Source organism: Netta rufina (genome assembly GCF_964035555.1).
Source record: "Netta rufina genome assembly, chromosome: 19".
In the NCBI taxonomy this organism is placed as follows: Eukaryota; Metazoa; Chordata; class Aves; order Anseriformes; family Anatidae; genus Netta; species Netta rufina.
Genome location: NC_140143.1, coordinates 11,662,571 through 11,683,331, shown reverse-complemented (window position 1 = coordinate 11,683,331; position 20,761 = coordinate 11,662,571). Strand labels below are relative to the sequence as shown.

General features: G+C 40.9%; 1 protein-coding gene across 1 annotated transcript in view; it reads left to right on the top strand.

Moving 5' to 3' along the window:
• The window catches only part of DNAH9 (dynein axonemal heavy chain 9), a gene marked incomplete at both ends in the record, with an annotated part of 197,253 nt that overhangs the window by 128,875 nt on the left and 47,617 nt on the right, over nt 1-20,761 (top strand). Inside the window, 4 exons of the mRNA XM_084298353.1 lie at nt 127-267; nt 4,133-4,303; nt 6,157-6,279; nt 18,946-19,139. Of these exons, the coding sequence (XP_084154479.1) occupies nt 127-267; nt 4,133-4,303; nt 6,157-6,279; nt 18,946-19,139 (629 nt within the window). The remainder of the gene's footprint in view (nt 1-126; nt 268-4,132; nt 4,304-6,156; nt 6,280-18,945; nt 19,140-20,761) is intronic.

The following is a 20,761-nucleotide window of genomic DNA, read 5'->3' as shown; positions in this document are numbered from 1 at the left end:
ACATGCCAGTTGCCCACTTCTTGACCTAGTGTCTTTGTGGCAGATAACAACCTTCCCTTGATCTGCATGTTCACTCAATGTGCAAGGATGTTTTCACCATAGTTTTGCTCTGTGTTTTCCTTCCAGGTCCAGGAGTCAAAGGTGACGGAAGCCAAGATTAATGAGGCAAGGGAGCACTACAGGCCTGCAGCCGCACGGGCCTCTCTGTTGTACTTCACCATGAATGACCTCCATGCCATCCATCCCATGTACCAGTTTTCTCTGAAGGTACTGTCCCTGCTCCCATGGCAGCAGAAGGCAGCTGAGCTCCTTCCTTCTCTTACCAAGCATAAACGTTTTCTCTTGAGGGTATTTGAGCTATGAGGGTAATTTGAATAAGAAGGTAATCTAATCCAATTCCTTCTGCTCCTTTGGTTTTATGAAAAAAAAATATTTAGAAGTCTACCTATATTATTATTAATACATGTTGTAAGAGTGTTAAGTAATTACTGGGAAAAGTTTGTCTGATAATTCTTGCAAATGATGAGCAGAGCGCATTTATCTCTGCCCATGGTGGTAGAAATAGTGTTTTATCAGTAAGCCTGCAAGACCCAGTGATGAGCAGCATGAGTGTTGAAGGAAAAGGTACGATTGTGCTACATATTGCGTGTGGGCTGGCATCTGTATTTGACTCTCCATTTGCTGGTCATCTCCACCTCAGGTGGTTAGATTGAGATCAGGTTAGATCAGCCTTAATTAGCTTTTCTTTCTTTTCCTTGGTTTCTTTGTAAGCAAGTGAACTGAAGTCATAGTCACAGTGAAAAGTCACAGTCTGACTTAGAGGTGCATTAACAGCCTTTATTACTAAAAATTCAAGTTTTTTGCAAAGTAGAACTCTACAAGCCATTTGTTATCTCCTCCATATGCACAGACTTTTTGTCCTGGCAGATCAAGATGAGCAATGGATTTGAAAAAGATCATCTTGGGAAAGAGCCAATAAAGTACTTTTTTTTTTTTTCCTGTGTATTTTATATATTTATGCACAGAGATTTTGCACAGCGTTTGGAGTCACTTTCTCCCTCAGTTAATCTTTGCTTTATATTTGCATTTAATTCTGTATCTGTGATGTCATGAGGGTCATAATGTCTGTGCAGGTATTTCATAAGTTAATGAGAATTGCTGCAACCCTTAGCAATTATTCAAGATCTTGATCTTGAAACAGTCCTGACTTTCCAAATGACACAGTATTAAATCATCAATTCTCTCTCTAAACACAGTCCTGTCCTGCTGCAACCACAACACCAGGGATTTATTGCCACCTTTTGTACAAAAGGCAAATCATGCCCACTTCCATCTGTCCGAGACAAGAAGAGCTCAAACAGCTGGGGCTAAGGAGCCTAAAAGCTTCCTATGGTACAGTTGCCAAAACCTTTAAGATAGTCAACAGCATGGTGTGACCCCAGACTTGGGGCTAGTATCTGCGTATGGTTGGTATAGATAATATGTACGTGACCTGAATGCTCACCACCTGTCAGTGCGAGTCCACACGCATGCTTAGCTACAGTTTGGAGGAGCCCTCACATGGGCTGTGTTCTTGCTCTTCTCACAATGTCATCCAGTCATCAGACAGAAGAGGAGGACTCCAACCTTTCCTACAAGGATCTTAGACTAGAAATCCAGATGGGATTTTTGGGCATCTTAACAGCTGGCAGGCTTAACTGCAGGCATGCCTGTGGTGTCAGTATGGACACCCAATGGGGATGATGTTGGGAGAGAGGCCACTTCTTGCCCTGTCTGTGCTCCTAAAATATATGGAGAACAGACATAGCCAAAGGGGCTGTGCTCCAAAGGCCTTTTTTTTTTTCTTTCTCTTTTTCTGTCCTATTAACCTAGAATATCCTCTGCTCAGCAAAGTATCACTCTGTAGTGTATGGACACATTACGTACAGAGCTGGAAATGGTGTCTCTCCTTTGGAGAACGTTCTAGCCTGGAGCTGTTTCTGCTCGAACACCTGGAGAAGATTTCCAACATGACAAGTTGATGGCAATGTAATTATCACTGGTCCTAGTGATGGGGCTGAACTTCCTACTCGCTGTGTGGCAGCAAAGCCTAGCGGGAAGGCAGCAGCTTTTGTGGGAATGGTCGTGTTTCCAAGTTTCTTGGTTAGCTTTGAGATATTGGCTTTCCCCTTTATGGCAAGTATGAGTGGGCTGAGACTCCACTTGCTGCAAAGGAGGAGCAAGATCTTTAGAGTGAAATATATGCCCAGTGATGAATTCATAGCTCCTGTCTTTGGTTCATGTCTGAGCTTCACTTGATCAGTTGTTTTCTGCTCCTTGGCTGGTGGGGAGGGAGGCTTCTCTCAAACTATCTCCTTTATCCTGGAAGCTTCTTAGGCAGAACCCCTCTTTCTGTGTCCTGTTTGTGCTGCCCAAGACAGTGGGGCTGTCTTGGCCCCTGCACAGCTTCTAAGGACCTGCTGCAGTAAAAATGGTTCTGGCCAGCAGAGCTTCTGGGTATTTATTGAAGAGTTCCATTTTTAATGTTTTAATGCATGGAAAACATTTTTTGTTACAGGAGAAAGGTATTTTGGGGAATGGAGGGTTAAATGAGATGGCATTGTAATCTAGTACTACTTCTAAATGGTTTCTTACATTGCCAAGTGACCTGGAAAAAGTAATTGAGAGAATACAATATTTTGAGCCACATCCACAAAGAAGCTTTTCTTTTCATTATCTACAACTCATATGCTGAAATACATTTCCCAGGAAAATGTATGTATCTTTCATGCAAGGGTGCCCTTTGAAAGATTGATTTTCTACATATACATGGCAGATACAGGAGTGTCTGAAGTTTCACCTTTAATCTACCTCATCTGTATTTTGTTTGTTTTATGTTTTCCAGTCAACATTAGTAATGTGTATAAATACATAGATAATTATTTGGTGAAATGTTTTTATCTAATAAATTTTGATGACAGATCATAAAGCATTGTGTAAAGATACACAGAGATGATTTTAAAAATACTTACAACACAGCTAAAAGCCCATTATAAATTAGCAAACATGAGATTTATATGTGACTCCACAGCATGTTTTAACACTTTAAAGAAATGTAAGTAGGAAAATCCATTCTGCAGTTACTTAATAATGCAGTAGGTATCAATGTTACTTTAATTTGTTGAGGCATCATTCTTCCTTTGTAGAGCCCTAAACATAATGCTGTCAACATAGCCGTGACTCGCCTGGTTGGTGTTATTAATTTGTATTGGCCTGGTTATTTCCTATTAACTTTGTCCCAGTGTATCAAGTCTTTGCATTGCTAATCAGGATATAGGCTTTTTCTTTTTCTTTTTTTTTTTTTTTTTTTTTTTTCTCTAGTGTCGCCTGATAATTTGCAAATGGATTTTCTTCAGTCTGTTCTGGAAGTTTTTAAGTCTTTTTTTTTAAGTCTTTTTTTTTTTATTATTATTTATTTATTGTGTTATTTTTAAAAAATAAATTTAGATCAGAATGTTTTTGCAAGAATCCTTAGTATCTTATATAATAGCATCCTTGTTGATGCATGCACCCACTCCCAAGGGGAATTTGCTGGTTGATTAATCCCACTTCCATATGGTGAAGCCCTGCCTGCCCTTTTTACCCAGTCCTTAGTTGAATCCAGGCAGTAAAATACTCCTTGGATATTTTTGTATGTATGGGAATTGCTTTTTCTAAGTTCCAACAATGTTTCTGAAATGAGAGGTATGCTTCCCTCTGGGAACACCAGTATCTTTGGCTCAATGTTTGTAGAGAAAGTGGGGTGTGTAATCACTCTGAGAGAATGTACTTGGTCTGAGAAATGTTTTCTATACGCATTGTGTCTTAATTCAGTCTGCCTCTCTCCACACTACTTTATTAAGCCCAAGCAATCACAGTGTCATGGGGTTTGTCATCGATGTCTGTCTGTATGTTCACGAAAAAGCACCTACAAGCAGACACAGAGACTGGTCTGTGGATGTTTCACCTGCCTCCTGAGGCTGTGGACTGTACTGCTGGGTGGGTGGGCTGCAGAGATCAAGTGTCTGAGTTGGCTTCACTTATTGCAGCACTTCAGGTAATCCACACAAAGAGCGTCTGGAAGCCATTGTGGTCTTTCTGTCTCCTCACCTAGGCATTCAGGATTGTGTTCCAGAAAGCCATGGAGAGGGCACCTCCAGATGAGAACCTCAAAGTGCGAGTGCTGAACCTCATTGACAGCATTACCTTCTCCGTGTTCCAGTACACGACCCGAGGGCTGTTTGAGTGTGATAAATTGACCTACACTGCTCAAGTCACATTCCAGGTAAACACCACTGTTGTATGCCATTTGTATGCAATGAATTATTTTACTGGCAAAGATAACAGCATGTGGAGAAGGCCCGCACTGTTACAGCCATGGCCTTCAGCATCAAAGCAGCAAATACAAGGGTTGTGGAACTGATTTCCTTCTCTGCCTGTCTTGCTGATAACAGTCACAGATGCTGTGTTTGATTCGCATTACACTGACAAACGGTTGTTTGAGAGAGACATACCTGCTTGCAGAGCCTGAAGAACAGAAAAGGAAGCTGGTCTTTGAGTCTGATTATTTTTGCCAAAAGAAATGCATGTTACATAGCTGCTATTTTTTTTTTTTTTTTTGTCTAGCGTAATACTATAATTTTTAGTCTACAATTTGAGCAAGGAGACATTTGTATACCTCTGTGCTGAAATCAAATTCAGACAGTAAACAGCTCTTGGCATTATGTTATGAAGTTGTTACTAAGTTTGTGCAGTGAATGACTACTTAAATGCCTCGACATGTAGAATGCAGACGTGAACCAAATTTGAGCTGCACAAATACTGCACAGGTCTGCCAGTGATTGCCATGATCTTTTTTTTAATTCTACATAGCAAAATACTGTGTGTAAAAGAAAAGGTAAAAATATATATATGAATGGAACTAATGGTATATTTAATTAATTGTCTGCGTGTTAAGGGTCAACTTATTTTTTACAGTCAGGCTTAATTCTGAACCAAAAGACACCTACGTTTTCAAATATATTTGAATAAATTTAAATAATTTATTAATAAGCATTATATATATAATACTTATATAATAAGTATTATATATATTATATAAGTAGCACGCATCACTACATCATGCTTTGAAAATAGTTAAGGAATCACTTCAGCACATCAGGAAAACCAACATTCACAGTTACAGTTAGATAATGAGACCCAGGATTCTCCAGTATAAAAAAGTAGCTGGCTATTGAACTGAGTAGCTCATTACCATCGTTGGTGGAGGAGATGCCAGGCATGCTTCTGAAGCCATTGCCCTGTAGGCAATAATGAGGTACAGCCTAGCATTTGTGACAGTGAAATGAGAAACTCACCATTCCAGCACTGCTCTTTCTCCTCCCAGAAACTGTTCAGGATTTTTGGACTTTGTCTCTGGCATTTCGGCAGTCTGGCAGTACACTTGGAATGGCAGTTCCAGCTGGGATCATGAACCCACAGGGCTCTCCAGAATTACCTCAAGTATTTTTCTGGCAGTCTTACTCCACGTGTTCCCCAGAGACACCATTGGTGCTAAAAACACTGGGAGTAGCTGAATGGCCAGATGCTCTCCAGCTCTCTGTTGTCTGAGATCTCAGGGACCTGCTTATTCTCTTGGTGCACGTAGTGTGAGGCTTCTGTTAGCACTCTCTCATACTGGAGTATGTCTCCTGTTACTTTCAAAATTGAACAAGATGGTGAGAGATGGGCAAGACCTTAGTAGCAAGGGATGCTACCCTAGGGATACATGCTGTGGTTCCTTGCAGGAGTTATCTGTTATTTAGCTGCAGATATCAAGTACAGGGACTGCAGCACATCCTCCAACCCGTGTCTCTGCCAGCAGTGTGAACCTAAACTACAGCTTTTGCCACATACATGTAGTTTTCCTATATATTGACCTTCTTAAGTTGCCTGTCTTTATGATTATTCTGGGTTCTCTTTTGGGGAAACCCAAAGCATCTGTAGGGTTTGTTTCATCACACCCCTCTAATATTGGGCACTGTGTACTTTTTAGCTGAGCATTTGACAGCTACTTGAGTTGAATAACTAATCTGATAGAGTACGTCACTGCTTTGTATCCTGACTGCTCAAGGATATCTTGTTTGTTTGAAATTACAGATACTTCTGATGAGTAAAGAAATCAACGCACTAGAACTGGATTTCCTACTAAGATACCCAGCACAGACCAGGGTCACAAGCCCTGTGGAGTTCCTGTCTAATTACTCCTGGGGAGGAATCAAGGTACCTTTCATCTGAGCTGTGTGAAATCAGCATCCCGTGTCTCTTCTGAGGGCCTTTCAGCAGCCGTCAGATCAGACCTTATAGCACTGGGTGAGCAAAGTTCTGACCATGTATAAGAAGCAGCACAAAAATGCCACAGAAATTGAGAGTTCTGTAGGTACCTACAGTTGGGTAAAATATACTTTAAGGTAAAAGATCAAATCTGTGGGCTCTTTGTGACTCTACTCCTGATGTGTGTCTCCGAGAAGGTGATTTTTCCCATTGAGATTTAGGCTTTTCTCTCTGTAAGATGGGAATGAGAATGTCCTCTGGGTGTTGTGGTTACAGATTGTAAAGGACATTGACATCTTCACTGTATGTTGGAGGAGGTGAGACTTAAAGGCATATATGACCATCTGCAGAGATGTCCTAGGACAGAGCAGTGCCAGGTGATAGACCTACAGAAAATGCTATCGTGGCAGTGAGGCAGTCTAACAACTGCCATGTGTTTTGGAGCGAGAGCTGAGGAAGAGCATCCTAGAGAGGTGTGCATTACCCCAACTTTGCACGTGTTTTTCAACAGATGTGAATTGTGCTGGATTTGGACCTGATTCAGCAGGGCATGATTTGTTTTATGGAAGGGATAGGAATATTTTTCAAGTTACACGTGTTTGTTCACACCTTGCCTGAGATTGTACCTTTGTTTTATTGTGACAGCTGATCATTCTCTGGCACCTGCTGGGATTTAAGAATCAATTTTATTTATAACATGCTGCTTTTATGGGACATTTCTGTGGTTCTGTGAAGTGGGGAGGAAAGACATCCTGGTTTCATCAGAATAGTTCTTAAAATTTCTTCTGGGACATTGGCATTTCCCTTCCTCTCCCTTCTAACACACTGAGAGTGTGTCTAGTTCCTGGAGGATGACCAGACAAGGTCTTAAGGTCCAAGACATCTCTGATATTATTTTCCTGTTCATACAACTTCTGGTGGCTAACCAGAGTTTTGCAGAAGTCCTGGCTTGTGGTGCCACATGTCCTAGTCAAGGCTATGCTCGGCTGTGCTTTGCTTGGCAAACACCTTCTTTTAAGGTAACCCAGAGACAGAACTCTAAGTTCAGGCAACAGTTCGGAAATCAAATGGAGTTGATGCTGCTAGTCCAGGTCACCCACAGAGATTTCAAATGATGGTGAGGAAATATTCATGCCAAACATCTCTGCTCTGACCAGGAATTACCATCTCTACCTCTTCACCAGCAGTGAAGGTGGAGCCTCTTCCTCATTCTGCAAACAGAAGCAACCTAGCTCATCCTGAAAATGTCACTATCACATTTTCAGCCATAAAATAAATTTGTAACTTCTTGCTAAACTAACTAGCCCTGTTCATCCTCTCAAAGATGTATTTCCATAATAATGGAGGATTTAAAAAAAAATAAAAATCTACGCCCTTTTCTTTAATCACCTTTTGTTTACTATTGGTGCTTTGCTGTTTAGACAGCAGCAGCTTTCTTTTTGTTATCCCTTTGAAGACAAATTAAATGAACACTTAAGGTTAACACACATAATTAGGGAAGCTCAGCCACTAAGCCCATGCTTAGCAATAGCGTATTTTTTCTTTGGACTGTGTGGTGTTTATAGATCGTACCTGCACATACATGTTATTGTTTGAAATGTCAGGCTTTCTAAACTCTGCTCTGTCCCTGCTCATGTTTAGCATGGGGATATAAATCATGAACTCTGCATTTCAGTTCCTCAAGTCCTTCTGAGCTGGAATTCTTTACTGACTGAAAGGGTTCTGCACTGCAAAGCTTCTTTCTACTTCAGTCTTACAAGCTTCTTCTGGAAGGTGAACTTACTTCCACCATATATTGCACAGGTATCAGGCTCTGATTCTCCTTTTGGAGATCCTTTGGTGCATCATAGAAAACATTATACTCGTAGTGCACAAGGATGCCTTTATCAACCCTGCCTGAAGGTGAAACACTCTCCATGCAGACACCTTCTCTATTTGCAGTGAGTTTTCTGCTTCGTGAGATGATGCTTTCTGTGCCAGCCAGCTCCATTCCACACGTGGGTATAACGGCCTTTCATGTACCCCTGTGCTCCATCATGATTGCTGCAACTGCCTCACTACTGTGATGACGTTGGTACAGTCAGCTCAGGCTTATAAACACCAGAAGGAACATCAACTCCCTATCATTCATTCTTCAGACTTAATTCTTGCCATTCTTGTGTATTTGACATATCCAGGAGAAAGAGCATTGAAGAGCAAAGCATACCGTGTCTGAGCAGGCCATGAGACCAGTGGTAAGGAGCTCATACTCATCAGAGCTCAAACAGTGTCAGTGCATCACTGCACAAGGTTGTCTTCTTTTCCATCAGCTGCATGCCCCAGCTTTATTGCCAGCAGCAGCCTGCACTCCACTATCTTTCGCCCATCCATCCGAAATTGATGTGGTGTTGGGTAGCTATCACTCAGTCGCTATGTGTATGGGGATTGCTGGAGAATTATTGTGAGACACGTAGAAATTTAGAGGGAGCATAGAAGTGGACTGCCGCCTGAAGCTGAATTGCAGTAACTGGTTTTCTTTGAGGTAAGCCCTTCCCACTCAGCTTCCTCTCTCCTTTTGAGTCTCTTGGGGTTTGTGATTGAGATGGAAACTGCGCAATACCAAGAAGAAGCTGCTCTGTGCACCCTTTTGCTGAGCTGTAAGATGGCAGGATGTGAATGCGTCCAGGAGGGCTCCAAGAATGAGATGTCTCTAACCTCACTGTGCATCTGCTGTCCCCGTGAACTGCACATCTCGAGGAGCTGCAGCCACTGGTCAATGATCTGCCCTAACTTAACATATTTCAGGATTTCTGGATAATGAATTCTTCATTATCGGCTACTGAATACTCTTCAGATTGTCTTTTGTGATGATTGTTTGCAATATTGATTCTACTATAAATAATACAGCTGATGTCAACTTTATTAGTGTTTATGTTCTATTAATGTGTGTTGTTTTATTAGCCTTTGAGTTTTTGGCAACTCCAGCTACTTGAGGCATAGTTTTAGTACAATCACATTTTGTCACAGACTGCTATAATTAGGTTAATTAGTCATGGCTTCTATACAGCTTATTAGCAGGCTAAAATCTCCTTTTCTTTTATCAGAAAGATTAAGTGCTGTAATAAATTGTTTCTTCAACAAAGCTTGAGCAAAATACATTTCAGATTCATATTTCAAATTTGAAGTGGAATTTAGCACTCTGTATAATTTTTTCAGAGGAACATTGAAAATGCTCCTGCACAAAACACTGCATTTGCCAGAGGTATCAGGCCAAGATAGCTGTGCCAAAAGAAATGAATATTGATATTTGTGGCCCATTCTGTGCCTCCAATTTTGGGCACATTAACCTCAAAGAAAACCTCATTAAATGTTGAGGACTCTCGGCATACAAACAGCCTTGTGTAATTTAGCAGATTATTTCTTATTGTTGTTTGATTAATAATATATACAGGCTAATAGTGCTCTGCAGTTGTGCAGCTGTTTTCAGCTCATGATACTTGCTCAGTTGACACACATTTATGGTTTCATCTTCCAGCTTCTTTTAAGTTCAGCAAAAAGTTTCCCAGAGCTGTGTGCTGTAACATTTGTGCCAGGGAAGCTCAATATTTACCACTGAATGAAGAAATCCATGTACCTGTCTAGAAGGGCTCAGTTTTTAGGGAAAGGTAATATTTTTTATTAGATCTGCTGATATTCTTGGAAAAATAGGTAAGTTACAAGCTTTTTAGTGCTTTCTTAAGCCTGGCACAGGAACTGAATTCAAACTTAGTACAGGTTGAGAAAAAGCTGCTCTGAGCTTAACTCAATTCAGTTCCTTAGTCAGCCTTTATGGGAGAAGATAATTCCTGTGGAGCCCTTGTGGAGGCACATTTGTTAGCTCTGGAGTAAGGGGAGAGGTTAGCAGAGGACACAGCTGCCAGCCTCGGTGCAAATACTGCCTCTGGCTTGTGGAAGGGTTAGTTAAGAGCAGGATAGGGAGAAAACTACGCCACTGAGTAAATCTAGTACCTTTCCTGAGTCCTTGACGTATGTGTTCCATAGTGTTGGTTGTTTCAGTTACCACTATTGTGGGTATTTAATAGTGATCCCTTGAGAAGTCAGAAGTATTCTTTTACTGAGGTTTTCTCTCTTTTTTCAATTTCCTTTATTACAACTCAACATAATTGCTTCACCTGCTGTGTTCCCTGTTCTTAGCTTGAAAGTTGTGGTTTCTGTTGGTACTTCTGAAGAAGTTTTCTTCTCTGCGTGCATGCTTGTCTGTTTCTTCTGACTGTTGGTCACTTTTATGTGTAAATGTATAGCCACACCTTAGACCACAACGATACAATGCTGCTACTGCTTGAACTGCATAGGGCATCAGGCCAGAAATGTGTGCAAGGGACCACTTTTTCTTCCACCCCCCCCCCCCCTTTTTTTTTTTTAAGATTGAACTTAAAACAGAATCAGTGTAGAGGTGGTCCTTTGTAGGTTTTTCCCCATTTTTTCTCCCTTCCTTTGTTGGAAAATCTCCAGTGCCAAAAGATCATGGAATCACGGAATGATTGAGGATGGAAGGGACCTCTGGAGGTCATCTGGTCCAACTCCCTGCACAGGCAGGGCCACCTAGACCAGGCTGCCCAGAACCATGTTGAGGTGGCTTTTGAAGATTTCCACGGAGGGAAACTCAATTTCCTCTGTGTACAACCTGAAGCTGAAGGTATTGTTACCTGTATAGGAGATGAGGATTGTCTGAAATGATGCACTGGGGTCCCTTCAACCCAGAGCAGCATGTAGAGCTGCTCTTCATCTGTCCAGAAGGCAGTCAGCTCATGCCATGGTTCTGCTCTGAGCATGGATACAGAAATGGCATCATCAGGTTCTGTGTGTCAATGTGGCCCTTGCTTTTGTGGTTGCCTTGGCTGCAACTAGCCCTTTTTAGGAGATTGGGGTGGGTCTCAGGCCACTGAGACTAGCTCAGTGTTGGTGAATGGATTTCTCTGTGTCTCCCAATGCTCTGTGCTGCAAACTTCTCCCATGCTCCAGCTCCCTTTGTGCTCCCTTCCTGTGGAGCCATGTCCACATTGACCCCATGGCCTTGTGCCTCCTGTAGAACCATTGCCTGTGATTAACTGTGTGTGCATTTGGCTCCTGCCTTGACAGCCTGTTCCCTCAGGCTGGATAGAGGCAGCACTGGATCTCCATTACATAAATGAACATTTCCCAAGTCTGATTTTCTTTGTGATATTTTCTGCAGTGCGTTCTCATTGCTGAATGCAGATGTGTCCCATAGGATAAGTGAAGCTAGTTAATAAACAGCAAGAATACACCTGGCCAACTTGGATTACTTCTTCATCCCAATCATTTCCCTCATCTTTTTCTGAAGAGGAAGAATTTTCATTATGTAGATATGAAAACGCTACTGAAAAGGCATTGTTTAATAACGTGATGTTGAATAATGAGCTCTAAATACTGAATTCAGCTTTCGAGGAGGAGAACAGCAGTAGACAAAGTAGTGTATTAACTCCATATTTATAATTTTGCAGAATGTGGATGATAAGATTTTGTGTGTGGCTTATGAGAAAAAATGCCATATCATATATTTTACATTTAAGAAAACTGGATTTTCCTGACAAAAGAACAGAAAATGCTCTTCCAACATTCACTTTATACAGTTTTCAGACCCTGAAATTTTTCATTCTCGTCAAAGATTCATTGTGATACAGACTGCTGCATATATTGTGTTCTTTTCACATAAGCAAGGTCCTTTGATCAGGCTGGTCAGATATGAAAGACTTGCAGCTCACAGCTTTCTGTGTACATTCAAAATTATTATTATGCTAGAGAATCATAGTCTTAATTAAATCTCTTCCATTAACTCAGTTAACTCAGTTCTTTAGATGTACAGCCTTTTAGTGCATCTTTGATAGAAAACATTGATTATGACACTCCAATGTGCATTTATCTGCTCTCATCTGTAAGTTTCTTAAGGACATTCATCTGTCCTCACCAGCAGTCAAGTCTCAGAGAAATATTCACAGCATCTCAGAATACTACTTGAGATCCTTCTGTCTTTTGTTTCCTTTTCTTTTTTAACCTGCTGGCTAATCATGTGATATTTATCTGAGATACAGCAGAGATTTTGATCTCATCAAATATTTAAAGACGTACTTTGTTGGTTTGATTGCAGAGTGGAAATTGAGTTTTTCTGGATGTCTCTATGGCCATGTCCTTCAATTGCAGTGCACCCTGCCATGACTTGGAGCCTGCCGTTAGTTGGTCATTTTGAATGGTAAATTCCTTGCTCCCTCTAAATGGAATGGAAAAGATATCTTTTAGATATCAAATATATATATATATATTTATATATATAAAAATATATTATATATATATATATATTTAGACATTGTGTATTTTTAATGTCATATTGCTTTGCTTGAAAGATAGGAAAAAAAATCAGTTGCAGTGCACTCCTGAAAAGATTCGAGTAAGCTGTGGTCCCAAAAGTGACTGCAGAGAGCAGAGCTCTGCTAACAACGAAGGGAGTGCAAGCAGTCATCCCACTTTGGACCCAAAATATTGTGCCTAGGTATGTAAGATGTGTTTAGAAGGGCAATGAAGGGAGATGGCTGGGATATGGCTCCTCTTTATAAGTTCATCTGTTTAAATCTACATCTTCTGTAAAGGTTCTGTTTGAGCTCCTTATTTCTGTAACATGGTACAGCTCATAACTGTTTCCTTTGCGTGGCAGTGTTGAGGCACTAAGTGTCTGAGGCATAGTTCAGCTGACCTCTGACATCTCTAGAGCCATCTCTGGAACCCTGCTGGTAACACCAAGAAGAACATAATAAGATGGCCTTCTGCGGAGGCACTGATGATCTGAGAACCATCCCCACTGTGTGCACCACAGTGCACCTCACTATCACCAGTACCTGAATAGGAACGCCCTTGTGCAATGAATATAGTCCGACAGAGTCGTGGGGACACACTCACCACTTCACTCAGAGTTGTCCAGGCCTCTGCCCTGGACAAGTCTGGTTTGATCTTTGCATATTGCATTTCCCGAAGGATGTGTAGATTCTGGAAACAGAGGCAAGCAGTGAGAAGTGTCATGAGAACATGACTGTGAGGAGAGATTGAGGAGGAGAAAAGGAGGAGTTATGTCTGACGGCCTGAAGACTGAGGGTACAATCTTCAAAAAGGCTTCTCTGAAGGGAAGAGAGCAATCAGTTTTATAAATAAGTCGAAGATAGAGCAAGAGACATCTCAAAGTACTGCTCAAAAGATTCCCACTGGACATTTGGAAAATGTGTGACAGAGGACAGTGAAGGACTGGCATAGATAGCTTGTGATTGAAGTTTGACAAAACCATCATGTCTTTATTTTTACCTTCAGAAGAGATTTCCTCATGAGTTGAATAATGCAGGTAGTGTAGCTAAACAGAGAACAACACCTTCAGTGAATGAATAATACAAGCAAAAACCTAGTCTTGGAAAGATGGAAATAATCCATCATTTTCTACATTAATTCTCCTAGTTAACAGTAGTATTCAGATGGAGTAATTCATCTGCCTATATGTCTCCTTCCTGAATGATCCAATCTATCAGTTTGAGCCAGATGCAGGTTTGACTTCTTCCAGGAGCTCTCTTTCTCCAGCTGTGAGGATGCTGGTATTCCTAAGGAGATGTGAGCCACCCACAGGAAATGAAGAAAAGAAATTATGAATATTTACTTATATAAGCATAATTTACAGTGTGGGTGGACAACGGAAGACCTTCAGAGGATGTATTGAAAACAAATGAAGTTGTTTCCAAGTGTCATACATTCATGCAGCCACTCTGCTTTAACCCCATTGCAAATTTCACACATAAACTTCTCCAAACTATACAATGCCATGTACAGACAGGTAGCCTAGGATGCTGAGTTGTGATGGGACTTCCCTGTTCCTCCCTGGGAGCACTGTGTCTCCCAGGCAGGTTGCTGGAACATAGCTCCAACATGCGCAGCCGAGCTGTGGGGACAGCTGCCCAGCTAGAATGCTTTAAATTACTGCAGCGTTAGTAGGCTTTGAATCTAATCCTAATTCTCATTTTGGAAGCACTCCTAACCTGGATAGCAAACCTAACCTAGCATCTGTATTACTTAGCAAAGTATTACTTTCCATGTTAGTTATGGTGGAGCAGAGCATGGTAATGAGGAGCTGCTTTGGCTAGGCTTGCCCCAGAGCTGTTAAGAATAGAGCTAGATGATGCTGGGGTAGGATATTTTAAATTATGGAAATAGTATATATATAATAAAGTCTTTAAAATGTTTTCTTTTAGTGCCAGTGGGAAGAAAACAAAGAGATAATCTCTTTTTGATTTAGATTAAATAAAATGTTATGAAGCAGTGTCTAAACTTGGGACCAGTTTCGACTGTGTAGTGTCCTTAGAAGAACTGTCTTTTTGTGATAAGAGTATATGTGCTTTCTCTAATAGATTTACAAAAGCTTGTTGCTGTATATCTGGCAATAGAAGATAAATTGCATGTGGCAGCAATGATACCAGGCCTAAGAAGCTGTTCTTTCCACTGGAGATTCAGCCTCTGGAGGCAGCAAGCAGTGAGGGTGAGATGAGTACCTCATCTCATTGTGCCCATCTGCCTAGGACCTCTCCTTGTCCTTCTGAGACATTGTCATGTCCTTGTCTTCAGGCTCTTTCCCTTTTCCTTTTGGCCTCTGGTTGATTCTCTCAAGGAGTGCACATCAGCAACTCTTGTGCTGTGGTAACTAGGGTTTCCTTCTCCAAGATGATGGCTGATACTCACTGTATTCCCTACAAGCTTGGGGGAAAAGAGTGGGTTTACATTTGTGAGTTTGTGAACTTCATGGAACTGCTGACATTTCAGCTCCAATTTAAAGTTGGTTCTGACTTAGAGGAGAAACTGTCAAAGCAAACTGAAGTGATAAAGCAAATTGTCTGTGATTCAGTGAATGAAAAATCACTCAGAGAGAACAACAATCCATGCTTTGACATAGTGTGAGAAGCCCTGTTTTGCTGGCAAAGTCTTATTTTGTGATATAAACCAAAGACCCTCCTGTTTCCAGCCATCAGAGATGATTATAATGTGGGTTGCATAGACGAGAACTAGAGCCCTCCAGTCCTTTTGCTCATATTTTATTTTGGTCAATGTTTTTTGTCTCTCTTCATTTCCATGACAACTTTAATTGACAAATTTATTCTTCATTATGTTGACAAAAATAGCCTTACTACACAGGTTGATCTGTCCCTATCTATGTTCCTGCTTTACCTCCTGCTGCTTGGAAACAGTGATATATTATTGTTGGTCTAAGATTCTTGGAAAATATCTCAGCAGGTATTGAAAAGCAATTAATATTCACAGAAAGATTACTGATTGAGATAGCTTTCACTGCTGCAGCTTTTAAATAGTAACATATCTTATTAATACCATCAGTCCTAATAAATGCAATTAAAATTGTTGACTAATGAAAATTTTAGTGTTAATTTATATAATAGAGACTTTATACTTGCAATTAGAGCTTTCTTAATTCTGCAACATGTTGTTCAGGGAGAGAGGGAGACTATCATCTCTGATTACATGTCTGTCATTCTGTAAGAAGAAAGCAGTTTTTCAGAGTCTCCCTTGTTAACATCACTAAGAGAATTCTCGAAGCAGCAGCAGCAGCCAAAGTTCTGAAGTGATATTTTAAGTAACTCACTTCAAAAGTCAACAATGTTAAAATGTTTTATATAAGCACTTGCACTGATGAATCCACTGAATTCAGCATTTACTACTGTTTTGTGCGCAGGTAAGAGAGGTGCATCAAATATATTTATCACTGCAAGGACAAGACACTTGGCAGATCAGAATGTATGGTGTTGCTCCAGTGAATTTCAGTTTCTCATGTTCTGTATACTGGTTTCCAGTTTTCCACAGAAAGCAAGATGTGGCTCTGATTTTAGAGCAATGGCTTCTGCTGCTGAAATTTCTCCACATCACAAATAATCCACTCTTGGAAGCAACATCTGTTGAGTCACTACTTTGCTCACACCCTTCTTCACACAGTTCTCAGTGTCCCTGGCAGTTTGGCATGGAGACGAAGTCAGTCCATTCTGCAGCTATTGAGTGGTATTGCATGTGCTCTGCTCTCATCTTTTTTTTGTAGAGTTACCGATGAAATGGTGACTTTGGTCAAGGCTTGACTTGTTCCAGAAGCATGTATAGAAATATCTACAAGTAAATCTGTGCCTATAGCTCTGACTCTGGTCCTTGAGCACTTGACCTGTGAAGAAAGATAGAGTGTCTTGTATAGGTTGAAGAAGACAACCATGCAGCAGCATCATAGCAGCCTACAGCTTCTGTTAGGACAGCTGAGGGATGACTGAGCCAAGCTCTCCTTGTTAGTTGCAGTGAATGTAATAAAAGTTTCAACTGTCACAGATTGCAGCTAGGGTGGTTCAGATTTGACATAATCTTTGCCAAGAGGGTAGTGCAGCTCTACAACAGAACATCCAGAGGGGCTGAGGAGGCTCCATTTTAGAGTTCAGCATTTTGGTACCATGGTTCAGCATTTTGGTACCATGGCTCCCAGCATGAGGTTAGACTGGAAACCTCCTGAAGATTTTTCCAACTATTGCATCTGTTATGCTATGAGTGTACTATTCAGCAAATGTTCTGTGTCAGTGGCACTGATGGGGATCAACCTTGTGACCTCTTTCTCTCCATCATCTACTGGTGTTCTCACTGCTGAAAGCATGAACTCATTCATTATAAGGAGCCTATTTGATGTGCTTTTTCCCCTCGTTCACTCTCCAGGTTGAAGCATGGTTCTAAGTAAACTCAGTCTGTTAGAAAGACCAAAGTTTAACCCTGCTCTCCTACTCTCATTGGGAAGCCTTTCCAGAGGGACAGTATGGCTTTCCTTCCATTCCAGCAGAGCGTCCTGCAGTGTCTTCTGCCTTATTTGCAACAGCATCATATCCAAGGCAATCTCTCAGCGGTTCTGTCAAGGCATTTGCTTGACTTTCAAAGCCCTTTGAAAAATGTGTATTTTTTCAGTTGATCTGAACAAGGTATGACACCAGCATTTTTCAAGGCGCTTTCTTGACTGCTTTCTGTAGCAGAGCTGTATGGGATGTGAGCTGGAGCATTAATGGTGCGGAACACCTCTGCCCATCAAGAAGTTTCTGCTTTGCTCTGAGCATGTCCTTCTGTTTCTATAGCAAATAGCTCATTCACTGTCTTTTATACACCACTTGTCTTTTCCTCTTCATGTTCAACTGCTTGCAGCTTTAGATTATGCAAAATATGCTGAAGATGTTTGTTTCAGCGAGAATTTTGCTTGAAATCCAAAAGAACCTTACAAGTAGTGCAATATGTTTTGCTACCACTTGTATGAAAGATAATTTGGATTCTTTACTTCTCTGCGTAATATTTATAGACACCACTTCTTTACAGTGGCAGGAACATTAAAAAAAAAGAAAAAACTCTAGCTACATTTTCATTGTAATTATCATTTAGGCACTTCATTGCTCAGCTGTACATCACCTCCGGATGTTCCTCAGCTACCTGTTTCTGCTACAGGCCTGTAGCACCAAGAAGCTAGACTTTGTATTTGGGACATGAAGAACCCAGTGATCTTACACTGGCACAGTAGTTTACATGTGTTTATACAAAGCATGTCTATACAAAGGCATCACCTGCCCATTGGGCTATATCTTAGAGGTCTTTTCCAACCTAAACAATTCTATAATTCTTGGATTTACAGTTTGCATTTAATGAGATTTGTGGGTCTGTGGTTGCTCAGCTGCATGGCGAAGTCCCAGTTTTGTAGTTTCTCACAGTGCATGCACCCAGACCCAAAGGCAGGTTTTACCATCAGTTGTGGTTTTGCTGCGCAATGCCTTCTGTTGAAGCAGCAGGGAGACTATTTACAGACTTGCAGCTCATGGGAATGCCAGCAGTGTGCTCTCCTGTCAGAGGTGGGCTCACGGTTTCCAGCCCACATTCAAATCACTCATTTCTGGGATAACTCATAGTACCACGTGCTGGCTACCTGAGATTGTTGAGTTCTGGTTTTGAAACAAGGAGAGCAGATTTCCTCTCACTTTGGGTTATGGAAAGCTGCATTGTGGATGACGCCAGATTTTCCTGTGTTGTCCCTTCCAAACTCCCATGTCACCGTGCCTGCGCTGCAGGGGAGAAGACCTGGATGCAGTTGTGGCTTCATTGGCAGGGGAAGGTCCTCGCAGTTATGTGGGTGGAAGCCTCAGGGAATCTGTGTTAGGTGCAGCATGATTTTAGAGCTGACACTCTGTGGGCAGCCTTGAGACGTGCTTCAGTTCAGAAGATGCAGGTGGCAAAAAACCCCTCAGAGCATGTACCTTCCACAAGTATGAAACTGTCCCCAGTCCCCCTTTGCTGTGGCCTTGCAAATCACCCATGTTGATATCTGTTACTGTGACAATGTGCTGACAACAGAGCAGGGAAAAGGAGAAAGGACAAAATCTGATCTTTGTGGGGTTCTGGTTGTGGTTCCCAGGCTCCAACTATGGCCTTTCTGATAGAGGAAAGCATGAGCAGCCAGTAGTGTTAGAAAAACAGTTCAAGTTCAAGGACATATAGGATTGTTTTTCTGAAGACCTTCCTTGAATTTTCTAGGCTCTCTCATCTATGGAAGAATTCAGAAACTTGGATCGGGATATTGAGGGTTCTGCAAAACGGTGGAAGAAGTTTGTTGAATCTGAGTGTCCTGAAAAGGAGAAGTTTCCCCAGGAATGGAAGAACAAGTCAGCTCTGCAGCGCCTGTGCATAATGAGAGCTATCCGTCCTGACCGCATGACCTACGCAGTCAGGTAGGGGCGCTTCTTCACTGGCTCTGTAATGCTCTTGCTTATCAGGCAACGTTGGGTCGGTGTTTTCTAGGGAACAGGAGTAATTCAGGAATATGTTTAGATTTATTTATTATGGATATGAGTTCGGCAAAATGGTTTACTATAAAGGGGTCTTGATTGAATGAGTTGTCTCTGAACTCTGCAAGAGTCAGAGTCAACACTTCATTTAATTGAAATTTCTTGCTTCAGGAGATCTAACCCTGATATTGCCAGCGGTGACGGAAGCAGTATAACTAGCACTGAGTAAAGAGCAGAAATGCAAAGCCAGCAATGAGCACCATCATACAGGCATTACACATGCACTAGAGTCTTTTTATAATCAATGCAACTTCTAGAATTCGTTAAGGTCAATATTAGTTACTAGATTGTTTATGGCTGTTGTTCCTTAGGAGCAAGAATAAAGTGCAGAAGTAAAGGGAAATCTCATAGAGGTGTTTGTTTGTTTCTTTCTTTCTTTCTATAAAATTCAAAATTTATGTGATGCTAGTTCTGAAAGTTGTAGGTGTGAATTATGTATTAAAGGTAACTAGGCGAGTCTAAACTTTGTGAACATATGCAAAGCAATATGCTTGTTCCAGGAGAAACTAAAGGTTTTTCACTCCATTAGGACTTTTTTTCTCCTTCTCTGTCCTGGTAGTCTATGATCTGACATTTTTACAATGCCTCTTATGCCACTGCCTCTCAAATAGTTTATATTGCTCCACCATCTGGAATGTGTGCATATACAGGTGCACGTAGCAGATTGTATTACTCAGTGCATGAGCTACATTTCTGTTTGTGCTTTAAAATGCACAGAAAAATGCAGTCAAGACTTCTAGTGAAGTTTCATTATGGTCAGTGTTATTATATTTTATTCAATCAAATGCTATAATTTATCATAATTATGCCATTCTAAACCATCTTCTTTTTCATTAGTTACTCTTCTGGGGCTGGACTATCCATGTGTTCACTCAGCTGAAAACACTGCTTTTCCTTTTCTTATTTAGCTTGAGTAGAATAAGCTTTTGTCTTTCTGAGCTTTTAAGTGCATATTTTGTTTCAGCAAGTTTAATTCATTTCTTTCAGTCAAAATAGTGGTACTCTTACAGCTCAAAAATAACCAGAACATAAAATTTCAATTTCTTTTATACTTTTGTGAAAAGGTAAGAGAATCCACATTCTAAAGCTTGGCTGGATATTTTTAGAGCTATGTCAGGCTTTTTTGTTTGCACAAGAACTATAAATATGGGGTGGTTTTATTGTTTGTTTCTTACATGGAAGTAGGGTAGAACATAAACACGTTCAAACAGTAACAGTTTACAGTGCCTTCCCCAAGACTTCGTAGATGTTTGTGACTAAAATTCTTCTTGAAATACAACATGGTCAGAAAGTAGTCCCTAATGGCCTAGGAAGAGCTTTTGTTTAGGCAAGCAAACCTCATATCCCCAAAGCAAATGCGAAACTATTAGTGGTAATAATGACAGTCAAAATGCCTTTGATTTCCTGATTTCTCCTTAGAAGTATCATACCCCGCAATCCTCTCTTCAGCCAGCAGTCTTGCTAAAGCAGATATTGTTCCCTTAGAGAGGAAATCTGATGCTCCT